This window comes from Eurosta solidaginis, chromosome 1 (assembly GCF_040869045.1).
Source record: "Eurosta solidaginis isolate ZX-2024a chromosome 1, ASM4086904v1, whole genome shotgun sequence".
Classification (NCBI taxonomy): Eukaryota; Metazoa; Arthropoda; class Insecta; order Diptera; family Tephritidae; genus Eurosta; species Eurosta solidaginis.
In genome coordinates this window covers 11805136-11827935 of record NC_090319.1, presented here as the reverse complement: position 1 = coordinate 11827935, position 22800 = coordinate 11805136, and the positions used below count along the sequence as shown (strand labels likewise).

The 22800-nt window shown below is 35.2% G+C and overlaps 1 protein-coding gene across 1 annotated transcript; it reads right to left on the bottom strand.

Annotated features, from left to right (window-relative positions):
* Nucleotides 1-979: 979 nt before the first annotated feature.
* Kpc1 (Kip1 ubiquitination-promoting complex subunit 1) lies at nt 980-21985 on the bottom strand. The gene is made up of 18 exons (XM_067780283.1): nt 21609-21985; nt 21184-21430; nt 17398-17543; nt 16830-17315; nt 16481-16750; nt 16125-16207; nt 15847-16046; nt 15462-15777; nt 15343-15406; nt 14636-14789; nt 14371-14559; nt 14190-14303; nt 13378-13504; nt 11215-11377; nt 10780-11140; nt 8516-8881; nt 8198-8441; nt 980-1993 (listed from the first exon to the last, which is right to left on the bottom strand). Exons 1-18 carry the CDS (start codon nt 21770-21772, stop codon nt 1674-1676), a joined length of 4014 nt encoding a protein of 1337 aa, XP_067636384.1. The 5' UTR covers nt 21773-21985; the 3' UTR covers nt 980-1673.
* Between the last annotated feature and the right edge of the window lie 815 nt (nt 21986-22800).

The following is a 22800-nucleotide window of genomic DNA, read 5'->3' as shown; positions in this document are numbered from 1 at the left end:
CCACAATCAGCCACACAAATCGATCAGTAAAAACCACCCTCGGTTCTGAATGAACACACAGCACATACACATAACTAAATATACACAAGCATCAATTTTGACAATACCTGCTCATGTACCAACTATAAATACAGGACAAACGAGACCAACAGATCAGAACGAAAATCGACACTGATGATGGCACAACGCCGAAACCGGTTTGTCTCAAAAACAAATTTGACAAGGGATGACGGAAAATCGTTCCAATATACATCATTTATCCACCCTGTTGGAAAATCAACAAAACAAAATAAGAATTAGTATCGCTTAGTTCGGCAAACAAACAGAATTGTAAGCAATGTTTATATGTAGCTTGTCGCCGTGACGTAAGGGCAGAAGAATCATGCAAATATTCAGTCGCATGGAGTTTTCGTACTTGCCTTTTCATTCCGATAAATGTAATCGCTGTTGAGGCAAACCCCTGAATTGATTATATTCACGCATGCAATAAGTTGGTTGATTTTAAATCAATGTCGATTATGTTCGTTTAAGCAAGTTGGATCATTGAACACGATCATGTTGCCGAATGTAATCGAACGTTGTTGTCTTCAATTTTTGCTGTTTTCTGGTTCACATCCCGGGCAAAGCAACATCAAAATTTTAGAAATAAAGTTTTTCAATTAGAAAAAAATTTTTCTAAGCGGAGTAGCCACTCGGCAGTGTTTGGCAAGCACACCGAGTGTATTTCTGCTATGAAAAGCTCTCAGTGAAAACTCATATGCCGCTCACAGATGCCGTTCGGAGTCGGCATAAAACAGGTAGGTCCCGTCCGGCCAATTTGTAGGGAAAATCAAGAGGAGCACGACGCAAATTGGAAGAGAAGCTCGGCCTAAAATCTCTTCGGAAGTTATCGCGATTTTTTTTATTTTTTATTTATACATACCAAATGTAATTTGTTTTTTATGTAAAAGTATATTTTTATTCTTTTTCATTTTTATGCAGTAAATTTTTTTAAGGCTTAAATATTACAAATTTTGCATTTTAATATTGCGTATATAAATAATTATTTTTTTTATATAAAGAAAATTGGTTTCTTACAAGCAACAAACAGAAGTACGTTTTTCAACAACATTTTCTGTTTATCTAATCTAATATGAAATTGATAATTATGAAGGCTTTATTTCATATTTGTTGTTATAATTATCTATTTTTCTTTTTATTAAAATTTTGAATTTGGGTATTTTAGTTTCATCAATAGCTATAAAGTACAAAATATATTTGAAAATTCTATAAATAAATGATTTGGAACGTGTTTATGAAAGTGCAATAAAATATAGTTGAAAATCTCTTTAATAAATATAGGTATGCGCGTGCTTATTTACATATGTATTTAATTGTGCTGCTGGTGTAAATGTGTGGTCGGTATATTTTTCTTTGAACAATAAAGCGTATCACAATTAACAATTAAAGCTAAACAAATGCGTTTTTCTTAACATTTTATAAAAATTTTTAAGTTTGTGTAATTGATAATTTTAAAGTATTAATATCATTGTAGGCAGTTTAATTGTTGTAAAGTAAAATAGGTTAGTCGTAGTCCCAAGGATTTGACTAGAATGACTAGAGAGGTGGGTTAGAGTTGTTTTAATACCAAATAAATGCTCCATTTCAATACTGGCAGTATATGTACATAACGACTATATCTCATAAAATGTAGGTGCTGCTGTATATTCGTCGTTGTTATAAATTACTGTGCCTTCGTTGGTTTCAATTGTTTTGATAAGTGTTTTACAATAAAAACAAACTTTTGAATTCATTAAATGCTGCATTATACAATTACTACACGATTGATGTTTACATGGCGTAAAGATTACTGTAATTGGTTTGGCGCAACAAATCGGACATAACGAATCTTCCGACGGTAATGTTATATCAGATAGTAGCGATTGTTTTAAGCGCAACATTTCAATGAGGCGTCGTACTTCATCGATTTCTGCAGTTGTTACATGTGTGGGATCTAAAAGATGAAAATGAAATATTAAATGTATGTGGGGAAAGGCGGCCACCGTGGTGTGATGGTAGCGTGCTCCGCCTAGCATACCGTATGCCCTGGGTTCACACCCCGGGCAAAGCAACATCAAAATTTTAGAAATAAGGTTTTTCAATTAGAAGAAAATTTTTCTAGCGCTCCGGGTATATTTCTGCCATGAAAAGCTCTCAGTGAAAACTCATCTGCCTTGCAGATGCCGTTCGGAGTCGGCATAAAACATGTAGGTCGCGTCCGACCAATTTGTAGGGAAAAGCAAGAGGAGCACGACGCAAATTGGAAGAGAAGCTCGTCCTTTGATCCCTTCGGAGGTTATCGCGCCTTACATTTATTTATTTTATTATGTGGGGAAACCTGCCAAAGTTTGGTTTTTTTGGAGAAAAAAAAATTTTTTTTAAACATGGTAGCACGCAAATATCTTTTTGTCAGGAACATTTAGGGGTAAATTGGAGCTATAGTGCATCGCCTTTACTCGTCTTACATAATGCTTTAAAAAGATATAGTCAAAAGATCGAGCAAAATATGTGACCCGGTCTATGAAAAGGTGGCTTATGACTCAAAAAAAATGTTTCCACTTTTTTCTGGTTTCGATAGTTTTTAAGACGCCCTTTACATGCTTAGAAGTGTACTAAAAATGTAGATAAAGAAGAGCAAAAATGAAAGACGATGAAACCTTTGGTTCCTTCGATGCCACTTTGGTGGCAGGTGAAGCATCCTCAGATTTTTTTGATAGCATTTTTTTCGATGGCAATGGAGCCAAAATATCGGTCAGAAACTGGCTTGTGTTTTGCCTTTTGGGCATGACTGTTCATAAAGCAAAAGAAAAACTACTAAGAAATTGAAGAAATGCATTGTTTATCTTTAACAGCTGTTTCTCGCAATTTCTTTTTTGAGTCATAAGCCACCTTTTCATAGACCGGGTCACATAATATAAATTGAGGTCCACAATGTTAAATATAAATTTATTTCAGCACTTCTGTACCGATCATATCGAAATTTTAACAAAATATAGAGATATATGCAACTGTTAGTTATGTAAACTTTTTTTTGATACACAAAACCCGGTTTTGTAGATATCGGTAAAAATATAAAACCGAATAACCGCCAAATATTTTTTACTGCAAAATTTGCAACACATTTATTTTAACACCTTTCTACCGATTCTTTTGAAACTTTAAAAGCATATAGATATGTAAGCGAAGTATTTTTAGGTAAAAAAGTTTTAATACCCCAGATACGGTTTTTAAGATATTGATAAAAATATAAACCCGGAAAACCTTAAATTTTTTTACTTATTTAAATACTTCTTAAATACATAGATATGTACATCCTGATAAAATTTCAACACAATCGGCTAGTTTTGAAATTTTGTCAGGATGTACATATCTATGTGGGGTATATTTAGGTGAAATTTTGTTGATACCCGAAACCTGGGTTTAGAGATATCGGCAAAAATATGAAACCGGATAACCGTCAAATATTTTGTTTACCTGCAATATGTATGGATGTATGTATATCAAACAAAAGGTATTTTAAAGACATTTAACTTACTGTAGTTGTCATATCGATATTCCCTCATATTAAGGCTATTGCATGAAAAAAGTAATGTAAGCAGAGAACTTCATTAAAACATTAATATTGTACACAGAGCAAAGTTAATTGATTTTTTTTTTGTTTTGTTTTGTTTTTTTTTTTTTTTTTTTAATTTTTTGTACCAAATTTGTGTTTCTTTTCATTTACTTTTAAATAAAACCTGGTTTAAATAAAAAAAAAATTTTTGTACACTTTTTGACGATTGCCAATTTTTGTCGAAAATTTCGTATATTTGCCCCATGTAAAAACATCAATAACTTTCCTTGCGTGAATATTCCAAGATGAGGTATACCAGTGTGGTGTAGAGAAAAAATTAACAAACGGGTATGAAGTGATAAAAGTAAAATTGTAGCTGTGCCCACAAACAACATGCTCCTGAAAAAAATTTACGCAACCAAGTGCTTCCATTTTTCTGCCTCTACCTTCAAAAATGAAAGGTGCCCATCGAATTTGAAGCGCTAGGTATTTTTAGTCCCTGATAGACTATTATCGCCCATAATCCAAATTTCAATTATCAGTTGCCTCAAAAAGCTATAAACAAAAAACTGTCAATATTGAAAATGACAAAAAAAAGTATCGCTACTTTGATTGATGATAGTTTTAAGTATTGGAGGGGCACATTAATTTTGCTTATACTTCTAGAATCTACGTCTCAAAAACATTTAGTTTAAACTTCATAGTGTTTCAGCGATGCCTCAAAATTGTATCGAGAAAATTAAAAAAAAAAAAATCAAATGTATCGCTTGAAAAAGTGTAAAAATCGACATTTTTTACGTTTCGAAGTTCTGCAAACACTTACTATCAACTTTCTTAATTTTTAAAATCAACAGATCGGATACTCAAAAGGTCAAACTTAATGTCCTTGTACTTTTTTCTTGCCTTAAGTTATTTTCCCGTGTGTAAAACCCGAGTATCCAAAAAAGTAAAAGTTTTTGAGATTTGCCCATGTACATATGTATGTATGTATGTAACGGAATATTTGAGCATAATTTCCACCAAATTCCAAAAGTTTGATTAATTTGAAACTTTGCACACATATCAGGGACCGATGACAACGCTATAATTTGATAGCGGGGTGACATGAGCTCAAAGTACATGAAGTCAATTGACCTTATGACCAGTTCTGATCTAAGGGGCTTAAAAGAAACTTTGCACATGTATCAAGAAGGACTGATGACAATGCAATAATTTAGTGGCCATAAGAAAAGTTGATCTTATGAACCATAAGTCGGCCATATTGACTTTAGGACCCTTCAAAGTCGATGTAGGGACCATTTACGAAATTTCCGTTTGAACATGTGACCATTTCGGGAAAAAGACCATAAACATATTTTTACTGAAATGAGACGAACACAAAAGCAAACAGGCTCAACTTTCCGTAAATTTGCAATAGCTCTTTTACTTGCTTTCCCATTAGAGTCAAATAAGAATTTCCTATATTATATATATTATATATTAGCGCCGCGGAGTTTTTTATTCCAAATTTTCTTTAGGCGCAAAAATCAATCTGAACGTACTCGAAAACATAGAAATCTACAAACAAAATACGTCGAACTAAAAAATATAAAATATATAATAGTACGAAAAACTTAAAAAAAACTACGCTTTTCAATCACAAAGATTTTATGTTACATGAGTAGAAGGTAGAATAATTTACCATAAATAATTTACTCAAAATAAAATTACCTATAAAATAATTTAAGTTATTAATTATATTATATAATGATTATTATTATATTAATAATTACAATTATTTTATTTGCAACTATTATGAAAATATAGTAAAATTAATTCTACGCTTTTTACTCTAAATATGATTATTCTGTTAATAACTTAAATTTTATTATTCTGAGTAAATTATTTATTTTAAATTATTCCTCTTCTACTAATGTAACATAAAACCTTTGTGATTATAAATAATATTTTAATTTTTCGTCCGGTTAGCTATAAAAGCGTAGTTTTTTAGTTTTTTTTTTTTCAACTATAAAAAAATAAATGTAAGGCGCGATAACCTCCGAAGAGATTTTAGGCCGAGCTTCTCTTCCAATTTGCGTCGTGCTCCTTTTTTAATTTTTCCTACAAATTGGCGCGACGGGACCTACTTATTTTTTATGACAACTCCGAACGGCATCTGCAAGGCAGACGAGTTTTCAGTGAGAGCTTTTCATGGCAGAATACACTCGGAGTGCTTAACAAACACTGCCGAGGGGCGACCCCCCCGTTACCCCAGCGGGTAAGTGGGTCAGAATATACCCGCGGTAGGTATGCCTGTCGTAAGAGGCGACTAAAATACCAGATTCAAGGGGTGTGTAGCGCAACCCTTCAGGTTGCCAGCGCAATATATAGCTTCTCCAAATCCAATTGTCAACCTCACCTATCCGCGGCGAATCCTGTTTCACTAACAGACGAGGCTCTGGCGACCCCAAGCTCCTCATGGATCTTGGGGGTGGGGAGGGAGGGGATGGCATGAAGGTTTAATGTGGCCACATAAATCGTTCCCGAGATGGTCGGGCTAGCACCTTATTGGTGCTGTGGTACCGGAGCGTACCGGATCTGCATCCGGCAAAGGACCATCACATCGATAACACTCCCCAAAGCCTTCGGGGAGCAACCTTATCGCTACAACAACAACAACAACAGGGGCGACCCCGCTTAGAAAAATTTCCTTCTAATTGAAAAGAAAACGTGTTGCCAAAATTCTGATTTTGCTTTGCTCGGGGCGAGAACGCAGGATCTTTGGTGTGGTGGACGGAGCACGCCACCAGCACACCACGGCGACTTCAACTAATATTTATTAATTTTTGAGCCAATATCTTTTTTACAGGTTTTTGCCAAAAAAAATTTAAATATGTGTGAAAGGGCTTCCTGGAATAACTTAAAAAGTCCTTATGTATGTAACATGAACCTTTCCAAGTATATATATGTAAAAATATGTTTGGACCATTTTCTCTGAAGAATTTTAAACATCTGGTGACCACTTAAACTAAATTTTGTTCAGAACTAGAGATGATGACTTCTTTTGGAACCGATTAGTTTTTTGAAAATGGTTACTTTTTTCAAAGTATTATTGGTAGACGGTTATTTTTTTAGTTGTTTAAAATAGTTACTTTTCGGATATTTTGCTACTTTATTGGAACAAGTTTATTTTTTTGGTAACAATTACTTTTCTGGAACCGGGCGGACTGCGTTTTTGAAAGTGGATACATTTTTGAAACTAATTACATTTTTGAAACCGATAACATTAATTCATGCAACCAGTTAATTTTTTAAAAGGATATAATTTTCTGTAATCGATTTTACTTTTGGAACAAGGTACTTTTTTGAAATTAGTATAAATTTTAGTGAACAGCTTTAGTGTTATGTTTTTGGAACCCCTCGAAATGGTTCCGAAATTGAAATAGGCTCGAAAACATTTTGAAGTAATCCCGTCATAGTCCTGAATAGAGTTATTCCCCAGAGTCAGGAAATGGACACGAAAATGCTCAGAAAGAGAGTCGAAACTAATCCAGAAAGGCTATTGAAATCGGACCCAAAGTCAATCTGAGAGTCTTAAACTAATTCTAAAAAACATTCAAAACTATTCCAAACTTAAATTTTAAGGGTCCTGAAGGCAGTTTACGCTCCATGAATTCATACATTGTTGTATATTTTTGTACAAATATTTTGTTGCACTTCCCTGCAAAAATTGTTGGATTACGTGTTCCATTTTCTTCATGTTGGAGTACTCTAACAATACTCCTTTGCAATGCGTTTGCGGACCACCATGAGCCGATCATTGCTCGTTTTTTAACGACAGTGATCACGACATGATGACGATCGAACAGAGTTGCCAAAAGTAAAATATTGCATGCAAATAACTAATAATAAAATTTTACTTTCGCTACTCTGATAAAATGCAACAGCGCACTGGTTTTATGTATACATACTATAGTATGTATAGAGAAATATTAGTTTCTTTATTCACGCAAATGCTAAATAACATAAGAATATTCGTAGTATAAAATATAAAAGTTATATTGCCCCTCTTCATTTACTTTCATTTTAAATTAAATTCACTTCGATAATTCTTTCCGACACAATTCCTCTTCCTTTAGTACTTTGGCATATGATCCTCTGTGGGTGCTCCATGGAGTACTACAGTGAAAGTACTTTGGAAAGTACTCTCACGTATGTACTCTATGGAATACTCACAAACAAAGCGAGAGTGGGATCACCTACTCCTCTCCTAGGACATCGCAATGTTAATTGGAGCACATTTTTTTTATGAATACAGATTAGATTTGGAGCAGTCCTATACTCCCAAAGGAGTATTCCTTACATTATTTATAGAGTACTCGCGTTTTTTGAAGGGTTTATCACACGTAAATAACTTCGAAAAGAACGTTTCTAAAAAATTCTAAAAATAAAGAAACTGCTTAAAAATAGAAAGAAAATGTCCCTAATAGTAAAGTAGTAAGATATCAAAAATATTATTATGTTATTTACTAGCTGACTCTCCCGCGCCCAACATAAATTTTAAATTGTAAATATTCCACTTCCGAAATTGCTATTGCACAATGTTATTTTTGTAATTTTACTTACAATCAGACAGAGAAAATTTGATAATGGGTGGATCAGCACGTATTCTTTTCGATGATGTTGATGGCACTGGCACACGTACATCATTGGTTAGCGGATCTATATGCGCACGAGTTTGTGGATCAAAATTACCACGCGGTATCTCGGCTTGTTGCAATATTGGTGTTCTAATCTCACCCAAGGCAAACTCTAAATTGGCAAATTGAAAACTTGGATCAGTTAGTAGTGCACGTGTAATACGCGTTACCTGTAAATAAATACAGAAAACATTAAAAGAACGCCCTCAAAGAAATATAATTTTTTAAACACAAAACTACTTACTTTTTGTGGATTACGATCTGTATCAACTTCAGAACGCAACAAAGCCAGTAAAATACCCAATGCTGCTGTTATTATAGGAAAATGTGCTACTGAATTTAGATCAGAAGAGCACATATCCACAATGAATTGAAAGCAACCTGGTGGTACTGTGACACGTGACAGCACTTGACTTATCAGTTGGCATACGCGATTTAATATCAGATCGCTATTGGCGCGTGTAGGTTCTTGGAATATTTCCGGTGCTACTGTAATAATCATTTCTAGGCAGCGCATCAAAGAAACAGTCAATTCAAAACACATTGAACAAATTTTCAGTTGTTTTGGTTCAAAAACAGCATTCTCCTGCCGATGTGCAGTATTTTGTATCTGTCAAAGAAAGAGAAATAGAGAGAACAAGTAAGGAAGGTTAAGTTCGAGTGTAACCGAACATTACATACTCAGTTGAGAGCTATGGTGGCAACATAAGGGAAAATAACCATGTAGGAAAATGAAGCGAGGGTAACCCTGGAATGTGTTTGTATGACATGTGTATCAAATGAAAGGTATTAAGGAGTATTTTAAGAGGGAGTGGGCCATAGTTCTATAGGTGGACGCCATTTAGGGATATCGCCATAAAGGTGGATCAGGGTTGACTCTAGAATTTGTTTGTACGATATGGGTATCAAATGAAAGGTGTTAATGAGTATTTTAAAAGGGAGTGATCCTTATTTCCATAGGTGGACGCCGTTTCGAGATATCGCCATAAAGGTGGACCAAGGGTGACTCTAGAATGTGTTTGTACGATATGGGTATCAAATTAAAGGTATTAATGAGGGTTTAAAAGGGAGTGGCCCTTAGTTGTATATGTGAAGGCGTTTTCGCGATATCGACCAAAATGTGGACCAGGGTGATCCACAACTTCATCTGTCGGGTACCGCTAATTTATTTATATATGTAATACCACGAACAGTATTCCTTCCAAGATTCCAAGGGCTTTTGATTTCGCCCTGCAAAACTTTTTCATTTTCTTCTACTTAATATGGTAGGTGTCACACCCATTTTACTAAGTTTTTTTCTAAAGTTATATTTTGCGTCAATAAACCAATCCAATTACCATGTTTCATCCCTTTTTTCGTATTTGGTATATAATTATGGCATTTTTTTCATTTTTCGTAATTTTCGATATCGAAAAATTGGGCGTGGTCATAGTCGGATTTCGGCCATTTTTTACACCAATACGAAGTGGGTTCAGATAAGTACGTGAACTGAGTTTAGTAAAGATATATCGATTTTTGCTCAAGTTATCGTGTTAAAGGCCGAGCGGAAGGACAGACGGTCGACTGTGTATAAAAACTGGGCGCGGCTTCAACCGATTTCGCCCTTTTTCACAGAAAACAGTTACCGTCCTAGAATCTAAGCCTCTACCAAATTTCACAAGGATTGGTAAATTTTTGTTCGACTTATGGCATTAAAAGCATCCTAGACAAATTAAATGAAAAGGGGCGGAGCCACGCCCATTTTGAAATTTTCTTTTATTTTTGTATTTTGTTGCACCATATCATTACTGGAGTTGAATGTTGGCATAATTTACTTATATACTGTAAAGGTATTAACTTTTCTTTTAAAATTTGAATTTAAAAAAAAAAATTTTTAAAAGTGGGCGTGGTCGTTCTCCGATTTTACTAATTTTTAGTAAGCAGACATATAGTAATAAGAGTAACGTTCCTGCCAAATTTCATCATGATATCTTCAACGACTGCCAAATAACAGCTTGCAAAACTTCTAAATTACCTTCTTTTAAAAGTGGGCGGTGCCACGCCCATTGTCCAACATTTTAACATTTTTCTATTCTGCGTCACAAGTTCAACTCACCTACCAAGTTTCATCGCTTAATCCGTATTTGGTAATGAATTATCGCACTTTTTCGATTTTTCGAAATTTTCGATATCGAAAAAGTGGGCGTGGTTATTGTCCGATATCGTTCATTTTAAATAGCGATCTGAGATGAGTGCCCAGGAACCTACATACCAAATTTCATCAAGATACCTCAAAATTTACTCAAGTTATCGTGTTAACGGACAGACGGACGGACGGACGGACGGACATGGCTAAATCGATTTTTTTTTTCGATACTGATGATTTTGATATATGGAAGTCTATATCTATCTCGATTCCTTTATACCTGTACAACCAACCGTTATCCAATCAAAGTTAATATACTCTGTGAGCTCTGCTCAACTGAGTATAAATATACCAACATAATTGTTTAGACTCTTATTCACTACCTCTTGTAAGAGTAATATGAACTCAGAAAAGGCCCAATTCAATTGGCTCAAAACTGAATTTAGAAAAGCTGTAGCGAATGGTTCATCTTCTGATAACTTTTGTCCAATCAGTTTTTGAAAATGTTTTGATGGATTTGCAGGTGCAATATGATGCAATAGGCCAGTGTGTGTTTCATTTTTAGCACGACTTCGACATAGACCTATTTGCACAGGATGATTGCCACCTTGCCATATGCTCGGCTGGCGTGAGTCACGATACGCATAGCCATCACCTAGCCAAAATCGTAACAATAGCCAATTACTTTGACCCCAAGCACGATTTTCGTAAGGGCGCAAGAGAGATTTCACGAGCGCATTTTGACTGTAAAAGGGAAAATAATTTTTTTTAGAAATTACATTCAATTGAATCTATCACAAAGAAGCACACGTACTCACCTTTTCTTTGTGGAACGTTCCAAGGCACGTACACCTGCCTTATGGCATGTTAATGTGCCCAGCGCTTGTAGCAACGAATCTTTACATGAAGCTAAAATTATACGTGGATCAGCTGAATGGATACCAAGAAATTCTGCAGATGTATTGACAGCACATTCAGCATCTAGAAGCGAGATATAAATATGATTATATATGTAAATTGCGTAACGTTTTGCAACTGCATTTTCGGCAGACGGCGGAGAAATATTTTGAGAGATTTTGATAGTGAACTCTCAAAATTCTCGAACATCACTACTGATGCTAGATCTTTCATTTCAAGTTAGAATCATGCCGCCATCAGAAAACGATGATAAGTTCTTAATAGTTGCGTTCCAATGAAGCCTTATCCAGATACCGATAAAAATTTAATATGCAAATACAACAACAATATTGTGATGCAGATATCTATGGTAATAAATTTCGGATCTACATAGTGGCTCTATTTATTTGATTTTCTATGGAAAATTTGTCACAGCTTACCCTCCTTACTTGGTAGCCCTTACAGACATATGCACCAGGGCATCCGATATTTAACAAATTGGAATTGGTTTTTTTCACAAAGTCACGGACAGAAGTAAACGTCGTAATATCAGCATTGGGACGATTGTTATTTAGTTCAAAGCGCATCTTTTGGTACCCCTCCCGACATTTTTGAATGTGTTTTAACTGTTGACCCTTTTGCCAAGCATTAGTATTCTAGCTTTTTTAAGTGCCAAATTGCACAAAATTTTATATGAAAAGAAGTAAGGGTGTCTAAGTTCGGGTGTAACCGAATATTATATACTCAGCGTGAGCTTTAATTGTACAGTCAGTTTCAGATAAATTACTTTTCTATATAACACGTGGCACCGCCCATTTAAAAAAAATGTCTCCCAATTTCCTCTGGTGGCAGCCGTGGTGTGATGGTAGAGTGCTCCGCCTACCACACCGAGGGGCCTGGGTTCTCGCCCCGGGCAAAGCAACATACAAATTTTAGAAACAAGGTTTTTCAATTAGAAGAAAATTTTTCTAAGCGGAGTCGCCCCTCGGCAGTGTTTCGCAAACACTCCGAGTATATTTCTGCCATGAAAAACTCTCAGTGAAAACTCATCTGCCTTGCAGATGGCATTCGGAGACGGCATAAAACAAGTGGGTTCCGTTACGCCAATTTTTAGGAAAAATTAAAAGGAGCACGACGCAAATTGTAAGAGAAGCTCGGCCTAAAATCTCTTCGGAGGTTATCGCGCCTTATATTTATTTATTATTTTATTTATTTCAGTGAAATATCATTGTCACAATACTATTTTTCGCTAAGATATGGCTTATTGTTCTAGTTAAAATTTTACTTTTAACATTTTTTTTATAAAAGTGGGCGTGTTCGTCATCCAATTTTGCTAATTTTTATTTAGAACACATGATATCTTCAACGACTGCCAAATTAGAGCTTGCAAAACTTTTACATTACCTTCTTTTAAAATTGGGCGGTGCCACGCCCATTGTCCAAAATTTTACTAATTTTCTATTCTGCGTCATAAAATAAACCCACCGACCAAGTTTCATCGCTTTATCCGTCTTTGGTAATGATTTATCATACTTTTTCGATTTTTCGAAATTTGCGATATCGAAAAAGGGGGCGAGGTTATAGTCCGACTTCGTTCATTTTAAATAGCAATCTGAGATGAGTGCCCAGGAACTTACATACCAAATTTCATTAAGATAGCTCAAAATTTACTCAAGTTATGGTGTTTACGGACAGACGGATGGACATGGCTAAATGAATTTCTTTTTCGCCTAGATCATTTTGATATATATAGAAGTCTATATCTATCTCGATTAGTTTATGCCGTTACGGGGTGCCGTACGAACAAAACTAATATATTCTGTGAGCTCTGCTCAGCTGGCTATACATATATGGAATTTGTGGCATGATTTAAAGAACTTATAATACTGTTTTAACTTTTTAATTAAAATTTAATGGAGCGATTCGAGAAAAAGTTTGAAAACAACAGACACCTCGTTATGAGTACACATTAGTTGTGTGCTGCCAACTCTCTACTGATCCGGATCGTTCCAATGAGATTTGATCGCGATGCAGAGCTGGACGGCTCATTGGATTGCTCTAAATGTAATTTATGTGCATATTACCAGTTATTTCAAACTGCGTAATTAGATCGTGATGACTGAAATCCATGACGGTGTCCAATAAAATTGGTAGTATATTAATATATACTTCAGGTACAAATGAGAACAGTGGACCTAGTTGTGAGATTGCCTTGAAAAGAACAAATAATGAATATCGTCACCAAAATCTGTTTAGTTTAACAAAAAACTCATAAGTTGTAATTATAATGATATAAAATCGTCATCGCCAAAGAAGTTTAGCATTTAATGATTTTTTTTTTTTTGCTAGAACAAGGAACTTAGTTTCGAAAGTTTGTCGAATTGAATTTTTTTTTTTTAAGTTGCCTCAAGTTGTACTTACTGTCATGCGCTTGGTAATGTTTAAATTTTTAGTTTGAATTTTTTTTTAAATACCCCCATTAATTTGGTAAAATATTTGAAATAGAAAGTTTTCTGAAGTTATAGCCGCATGAGATCCTGCAGGAACATAACAAAATCCCCATCTCAATATAAAACAAAAATATAAAACTGTTCGAATATAGAAAAATTTCGAACATACATATTATTCTTGGAATCTATACTTATTCGGAGCCAGCAGGTGCAGTTAAATACATATGTCTTTTAAAATAAACTTAATCAAAATGACAGGCAAATATTTCGAGCTTAAAAAATGTTCAAAGATACATTTCTTTTTTTTGATAAAAATGAAATCAGGTAAAGCAATTAATTTCGAAAATAATTGCTGTTTTAAAAAATGTTCGAAGTCATCGTGGCAGAGTTTGGCGATTTCGTATCATTACTAAAACATATTTCTTATCTTCTACACAATACTTTACATTCAATGTACGCAGCGTCTTCTCCAACAACCATACAATAGTTAAACGGCGTTGTTTACCAAGCGCAATCGCACGATACCATGCCTGTTTACGCGCCAGCTCAATGGAACGTTTCTGTAAATTAATACAGAAATATTTTATTCATACACATGTTTTCATATTTTCATTGTAATTAACTCACAGCAAACACATTTTCTCTTTGACTAAATTTCTGTTTTAAATCGGAAACAATATTACAATGATTGTCGTTCATACAAACGCTCGCGTGATCTTCCAACATTTTCAACTTGCGTTCCACATCTTCTCGGTAGTATTTTGTTTCCCGTAATATGTCATTTAAGGCGGCGATTTCATCGCGTACTGAAGAAATCTATATACATATAAAAATAAGTGACATAATATAATAAATATTTGTTTATGAAAACAAAAAATGTATTGTAATGCACCTTAACAATATACTTGTGTCCAATAGAATAGTAATAAAGTATACAAATATCAAATAACTCAGATAAGGAACTCTCTGTATTACTATTACCAGGTGTTGCATCAGGCATAGGATTTAGACGTGGATTAAAAAAATGCGTAAATGTTGCATTTTGTCTGAAAAAGGGAACTATAAATATTAACTAGGGCTGGGACTATCCGCATATTCGAATATCCGGATATCCATACGGATATCCGTTGAGACGGATAAAATCCGGACGGTATGGATATCCGGTTAATATTCGTTTGCGAAACTATTCGGATATCCGGATTTATGAAGATCCGGTTAATAACCGTATTTTTGGATATCCAGTGAAAGCAACAAATTGATGTACATATGTTTATTTAACGTTAATAACAAAAAAAACACGAAATAAAAAAAATGTTGATGTTTGTAAAATTGTAGCTTTTTTATTTTTGACGTTCATTTAATAATCTACAAACATATTTGGTGAATAATTTTTCGATTTTTACTTCGTTCGATTCATATGCAGATACTCAACTTTTATATTCCAGTATCTGAACAGCTGATATCCGGATTTTTTGCTTAGCTATCAGGTTATTCGAATATCCGGTTTATCCGGATAGTTCGAAAATCCGGATGCAGTTCACAGCCCAAATATTAACAAGCTCTGTGTGCGCCATACAAAAATTATGCATAAATACTCACCCCTGTGTGCCTACAATTGCAATATTATTAAGATTAGTGCTTGTTAAAAATAGGCCTGGATCAACTGGAAATATTATAATTTAAAATATTATTTAAACTGGAATTTATACAAAACTCACCCAACTCTCCGACACGCATCATTGTACGGTCATCATCCAGCAATACGCGCGCACGTTCAGTACCTAAACGCGTTGTTATATCGTTTCGATGTACCTTTCTTAAATGCGACAATACACCACCTACACGATCGAAATGTTGGTATTCGAATGTGCCATCAAAAAAATAGTCTAATTTTATCTCATCTTGTGCACTAGACATTTCACGCTCGAATAATGTGCGCGTTGTATCTATGAGTATACAAATAAATGAAAGCGCAACTGTTGATTCAATAGGATGCATTATGCTGGATTGCATAAGAAAAAATGAATGGAAAGGCTGTAGAATAAAAAATTAAATTGCAAATGAATTTCACATGCAAAACTGCATAAACTTTTGTTTCTTTACTCGCTGCTCCATACTAAGATCCATAACGTAACGACGTAATTTTGATACGAATATTTTTCGACTTGATGGCACCAATTCATCACCATCTGTGTTGTTGATTAATAAAATCAAAAAGTTTTTCTGTGCATTGTAAATGCTTTCGGTGGCTTTAGTAATTTTATCAATTTGGGTGAGGTATTTTTGTTTTGGACCACCAATGCCTAGAAGAACAAGTTATACAAACAAAAAATATGACACAAGTGAGAGTAGTATAATTATATTGAGCTCATTAAACAAACCCTCAGTCCAAGCAATTGAATCCGGCACCAGTTGCTGCATATACTTATATTCTGGTGGTCTTATATACATTAACAGAGCTAAGCTAAAAAGTATACAAAATTTGTATTTAGTACTAAATACATTTAGCAACAATTTCAAGATAATTGAGTGTGAAAGATAAGTGATGTCAACTCAGCAGTAAGGCCTGACATATCGAATGTGAATTATAACCCGCATTAAGCGCCAACGTTTCGCAGCGATAGCGCTACCTTTACAAAGATAGTGTATGGCAGCCTTTCATCCTGAATGCGAGTCATTTCATACCCAATAATAGCATAAAACATTACTTATTGCTTATTATATTCAATGCATTTACCAATGTTTTTTGAAAAACTTATATTCCAGATATGTTTTCCGAGTTTGCGTATGCGTACACATGCAAGTGAGTGTAGATATGGCACGATTTTGTTTTTGGTAATCCAAACCGGTATGCGTATGCGTATATATTGATAGCAAGATGTTCATTAGTTTACGCATTACAAATTTCACCTCTTCATTTTCCAAAAAATTCCATAGAATAGAAAATAGTGCACCTAACGTACTCTCAGATGAACCAGGCTGTATTGCTGTATCCTTTTCAATTTCACTTTATGGACATGGAAATAAATTAAAATATATATTTATACATAAAGAAAACGCATACAGCGGAACAACTTTCTACTTACTTAGCCATAGTGCATAAATTAATAATGTGTGGCAACAACTTATCCTCAATAACGTATGGATCGAATAGCACTTGTGCTAATTTTTCAGTTAACAAAGTAGCAAATACAACATAAACGGTTTTCTTTGTTGATATTTTGCCTTCCAAATTTTCTTTTTTCTTACACTTTGCATTATGAGCTAATACTGTTGATAAATTCACTAAATAGCCAAGTAGTAGATCGGCCTTCTGTAAGCGCACAATAGGCTTCGCTTGTAGAGGCATAAATCTATCGACAGGATATTTGAATGGCATGTTTCCAAAGTTGATTTGTAAACCCTGATTATAGCCAAGCGAAACTGCGGGAAAGAATGAAATACTAGGACCACGTTCTAGTTTGTCGAAAGCAACACCCATTGAAATGCCATTACGAAAGTATTCTATGCTTTCATTGTCAACATCAATTATAACGGTAATTATATCACCAATCTGCCATTTGTCACCGTATCTAAAATAAAACATGGGAGTGTTGTTCCAAAAAAGAAAATGAAATTATTAGCAATTGTTACATAGTTACAAGTATCACATACTTTGAAGTAGAGATATGCCATATTTGCTGTTTACTGCCATCATAACCATAGCTCCATTTCGTATCACCAACACCGCTGTTTTCATTAAATGTGCATTTGTTAGAGCACCATCCTATTTGCATTACGCCTTTAGTATGAAGCAGTACCTAACAGTTATCAGTGAAAAGCCGAACGTATAAAATTATTAAATTTATTAAATATATTGTGACGAATATTAGCATCACTAAGCTGTTAGTAAATAATTACGCAACAACAAAAACATGAACCAGCCACTCTTATGTGCGTGTACACATTAAAGCTAGCAACACTTATGTAGAAGGCGACGAAGAGCTATCTCATACACACAGATGTAGTCATCAGGCGAAGTAGTTACTCACACATGCACACGCATATGGCTACAAACTACAAATATACATGTACTTATATAGCTGGTAACTAACCAAGCAACTGTTCGGGAAATTACTAGACTTTAGGCGAAATGGGTTAACGAGGAAATCGAGAGTATAAAAGCAACGCAAGCTGAGTAATAACGAATCAGTTGTGATTTAAACACGCTATTGGTTGTGAAGTATTAATATGAAGTACTACTCCCAAAGTAATCTAAATAAAGAGCAGTTTGCAATACTGAATATTGGAGTGATTTATTCAACAGTTTAGCGATTCGAACGTTAGCAGGTTTCAAATATGCGGAACCTTTCAAAATTCGTTACAATATTTTATAGGTACGTCAGTTTTTAAAATTTCTTCAAATGTAATATTCATCAGGAAATATTTGATGAAACTTAAAGGAGGCATAACTCTGTACAAATTGGACTATTGAAAAATTTACGAAGATAAGTTCTTAATTAAAAAAAAATATATATAAAGAATATTTGATTCAAAAAAGCATAATGATAACCTCTGACAGGTTTTAGGTCGACCTTCTATTCCAATTTGCGTCGTGCTCTTTTTTAATTTTGCCTACTAATTAGCCGAATCCGAATGGCATCTGCAAGGCATGCGTTTTCACAGAGAAGCTTTTCATGGCAGAAATACACTCGGGGCGTGAACCCAAAATCTTCGGTGTAATAGACGGAGCACGCTACCACCACACCACAGCGACCGAAGTTAAGTTATCAATTAGAAATCGATTAAGGTTAAATTCCAGATAATAACCATAAAATATTTAAGAAAAAACCACTTCAAAAAAATATATCCTATCTCATTTCTCATGAAATAATAAATTTAAAAAAATAAAAAATTTGTAGTTTTGAACATTTTTCGAAATGATGAATTAGAAGAAGAATTAGATAACTTTTTAGATAATATACAACGCAAATAAAAAAAAACTCTAGAAAAGCACAACTTTGAAAAGAATTGACCGCATAAATCATCGGAATTTATCGAAATAGCAACATTTTCGAGGTTGTGGTGTTTAGGCCACCAGTCTAAATATGAAGGCTTACACAAGTATTGACACCACTACAGTGGTAAACGCGACAACACATATTTAATAGCGGTGACAGTTCTAACCCCTCCAGATAACAAGGAAAGTTGATTTTCGGAGGCTGTGGAACTGCCCGTTTTGTTCCTTCACTTTTCTTACGACCGTTCAAGAGCAATCCAGCAGTTCTGCCACCGCAGGTAAGAACAACTTCACTTATCCAGTTTTTCCACAATTAGCACTATGTTCGGAATTGAGTGATAATATAATTGTTTTTCAAAGCTTTCTTTATTTAATAAAGATTTCCCTTTATAACTAATTTAATTAACTAATTCCACTGTGTTTATCCTTGTATCTTCAGTTGAATTAAATCATCAACAGTCCTTGAGTGCGTAGAGAGGTTAAACAGTCTAGGAGTTAATAACACCATCCGTCTAGCATGGGTACCTGGACACAGAGGAGTAGATGGTAACGAGCGAACGGAAGAGCTTGCCAGGTTGGCAGCGGCCGGAAAGCCAATAGGGCCCGAGCCTATGGTGCCAATAGGGCACATACAATAAGGGAGGAGTTTAGACAAAAGGAGGCGTGCGTCAGGAAACAACACTGGCGAGAAAGTCAAGACTTCGGCAGGCAAAGGCACTAATAGGAGGGTACAAAGCGATATAAGCCTATGATTAACCTCCCAAAAAGTAGCTTTAGGATTTTAACAGGTATACTCACAGGTCACTGTAGGCTAAAGAGCCATATGCATAAATTGGACATATCGTCTAGAACCTCTTTCGATTCTGTGATGTCGAAGATGAGTCTGCAGAACACATCCTGAAGGAATGTGATGCAGTCAGTCGTGAGACGAAGACTTAGGATCCTAGGATCATCGAAATTAAAAAATAGTCACATACACTGTCTGAAGCCGGGAACCATTCTGGATTTTCTCAGAGAAATCGGCTTGGATGAGGTGTTTTAAAGAGAATGAGGGCACAATAGACCAATAGGTCGCAGTGCTTAACCTCACAACATCTATCTATATATCTGTCCTTTTTTCTATTAAAACTTGCGAGCGCGGGTTAGGGGGTCAGAATATACCCGCGGTAGGTATGCCTGTCGTAAGAGGCGACTAAAATACCAGATTCAAGGGGCTGTGTAGCGCAACCCTTCAGGTTGCCAGCGCAATATATAGCTTCTCCAAACCCAATTGTCAACCTCACCTATCCGTGGGGAATCCTGTTTCACTAACAGACGAGGCTCTGGCGACCCTAAGCTCCTCATGGAACTTGGGGTTGGGGAGGGAGGGGATGACCTGAAGGTTTAATGTGGCCACATAAATCGTTTCCGAGATGGTCGGGCTAGCACCTTAATGGAGATGTGGTACCGGAGCGTACCGGATCTGTATCCGGCAAAGGACCATCACATCGATAACACTCCCCAAAGCCTTCGAGGAGGAACCTTATCGCTACAACAACAACAACAACAACAGCGCGTCTTAGCCGGCATTCGACTACGCCGACCTTCGGCTTTTGTTTTTTTCGATAACTTTCGAAAATTATTTTTTTGATCGCGACCTATTTTATTTGAGTGTTAAAAGGCACTCATTTATATATTCCTCATCAATACCAAAAATGTCAAGGTGTCAAAAAACGTTCCTTGACCTCGCTGAAAAAAAAATTTTTTTTATTTAGTGGGAGGTGTGGTTGTGCCATTAGTTGACTTTGTAATACTAGCTTAGAATATTGAACTATTTAATAATTTTCAAACTCACTAAAAAAACGTAAAACGGCTGCATTAGATGAAAAAAATGATGGTTGAATGGTCTTAACTTTTAAAATATTCGAATAATGTTAAAATTTATTTTTTGCTAATAGAATGTTGGTTTGCTTTACCCAAAACTTACTTGCAAAAACTCAACAAAAGCAAGCAAATTGAAATGTGGCGCAAAATTTTAGCTACAAATTTAAATTTTAGTCCCCTTTTACAAAAGGCATGCTTTACCGCGGGTTTACTCTCAGCTCCTAAACAGCTGCGGGAAAAAAGGTCTTATAATTACTATGCCTGCTCGTAATGAGACGATTTTGTTTTAATCGTCATCATCTTAGCACAGCTGGGTTTAAAAATGTATAATGCCGCTAACGAATTGCAGGAACAATTAACTTGCCGGTGACTCTATATATGTTGGAGCATTAATATAATTGGCAACACAAAACGCAAACTCAAAGTCATTAAACTACAGGTTTAACCTCAACCCCTCCACCCGCAACAATATAGCATTTAAGAAGTTTCGGATTCACATTGCAAGCTTTACCCTATCTCCCCTCCCTCTCCCCGATTCACTAACATCCCGTTTCTTCACATAACTTTAATGTGCTTACCTCATACATCCAACGCCCACCATAAACGCAAACATTTGCTTTAATTGTATTAAAACTACCCTGTGAGCGCAGAGAAAGCCTATCGGCTGATATCCTTACTGTTGATGTAAAATCAATATCACATATTGTTTGTTCTGGACCGAGTCTGTTGACCATATCGGTGCGCTGTGTCTTAACAGCATGTATGCTATTGGATTCAATGACATTCAGACGCTCATCTAACCAGTTCCGCACAATGACCATTTGGCTGCAAACAGATATATTCAAGCAATATAAAAACAAATCTCATTTTCACAGCCGGAATCATAAATGAAATTCGGCAAATATCTGGCCTTGAATCTTACTTGTAAGTCTGCATATGCTAAAAGAAATTCGGCTAATATCTAGCCTAGAATCTTACTTGTAAGTCTGCATATGCTACTTACTCAGGTAAATTCATTTCTTCCAATTTTGCCGGCTTTGGTGGAGCTTGTAAAGCAGAGCATGTGGCCTCATCATCCTCTTCCTCTGGCTGCTCTTTGTTAGTGGAATTAATTTGTTCGAAAATATCTTCACCAAAAACTTTTACAAATAATTTTGCTATTGACATAATGTATCGTGTAAATGCAGTGTTAACGCATTTGCCTTAATTAATTAAATGCAATTTTTCGACCAATTTTTGGCAGTAGCTTTTTTTCATATGGCTGAAGTAAGAAGAACGACTTTTGTTTACCTTCAAAAATTTTGTTTCATTAAAACTCTTCTTCTTGATTTAATATGCAGTCCCAATGTACGTTAATTAGGCACAGAGTGATCTGGTTATAGTTTTCTATTTCCGATTTCTTTAACCCTTTGCAAAGAAACCATAAAAAATCTTCAAAATGCCGTATCCACTGGATTAACTTTATTTGATGGTGGCGCAAAAGTGAAATGCTACGCGACGTCCCAGATAATTAAGAGGCTCTGAGTATTGCTAATACTGCGGTAAGCTATGCCTGCAAAAAGAGGCGACGACAAATCAAATAGCAGAAGATGCGAACGGTTGAAAAATCTATCGCGCTTCAATCGGGCTAGTAGCAAAGAATATAAATATATTTATAATAGCGGGACTCATGTAACCGTATAAATGCCTTATAAAGTGTGTAAACGTATAAATTTATCTAGTTTACGCACGAGCTGTCAAATTTTGTATGAAAAATCATTTACACAATAGGGGGACTCATGATAGCATATAAACTTATAAGGTGTAAAATTATATCCATTTACACACGCTGTTATATGAACGCACCTAGTAATACTCTTGATAAACTTGATTGTTTATCAGCTGTATTATTGCCAAACAAAATTTTTTTGATTGTTATACAAATTAAAAAATGCCAAGATTAAGTGAAAAATCAAAACTAAAACGCCTTTACTTGCTGATGTTGGAGATTTTTGATGAAAATGCCTGCTGTAATGTCTGCAAGGTTGCATTCCTTTGAGTTTACCGCGCTTACACAATGAAATGTGCGCGTAAATTTATACAAGTTAGGGGGACTCATGTAACCGTATAAATGCCTTATAAAGTGTGTAAACGTATAAATTTATCTGGTTTACGCACGAGCTGTCAAATTTTGTATGAAAAATCAGTTACACAAT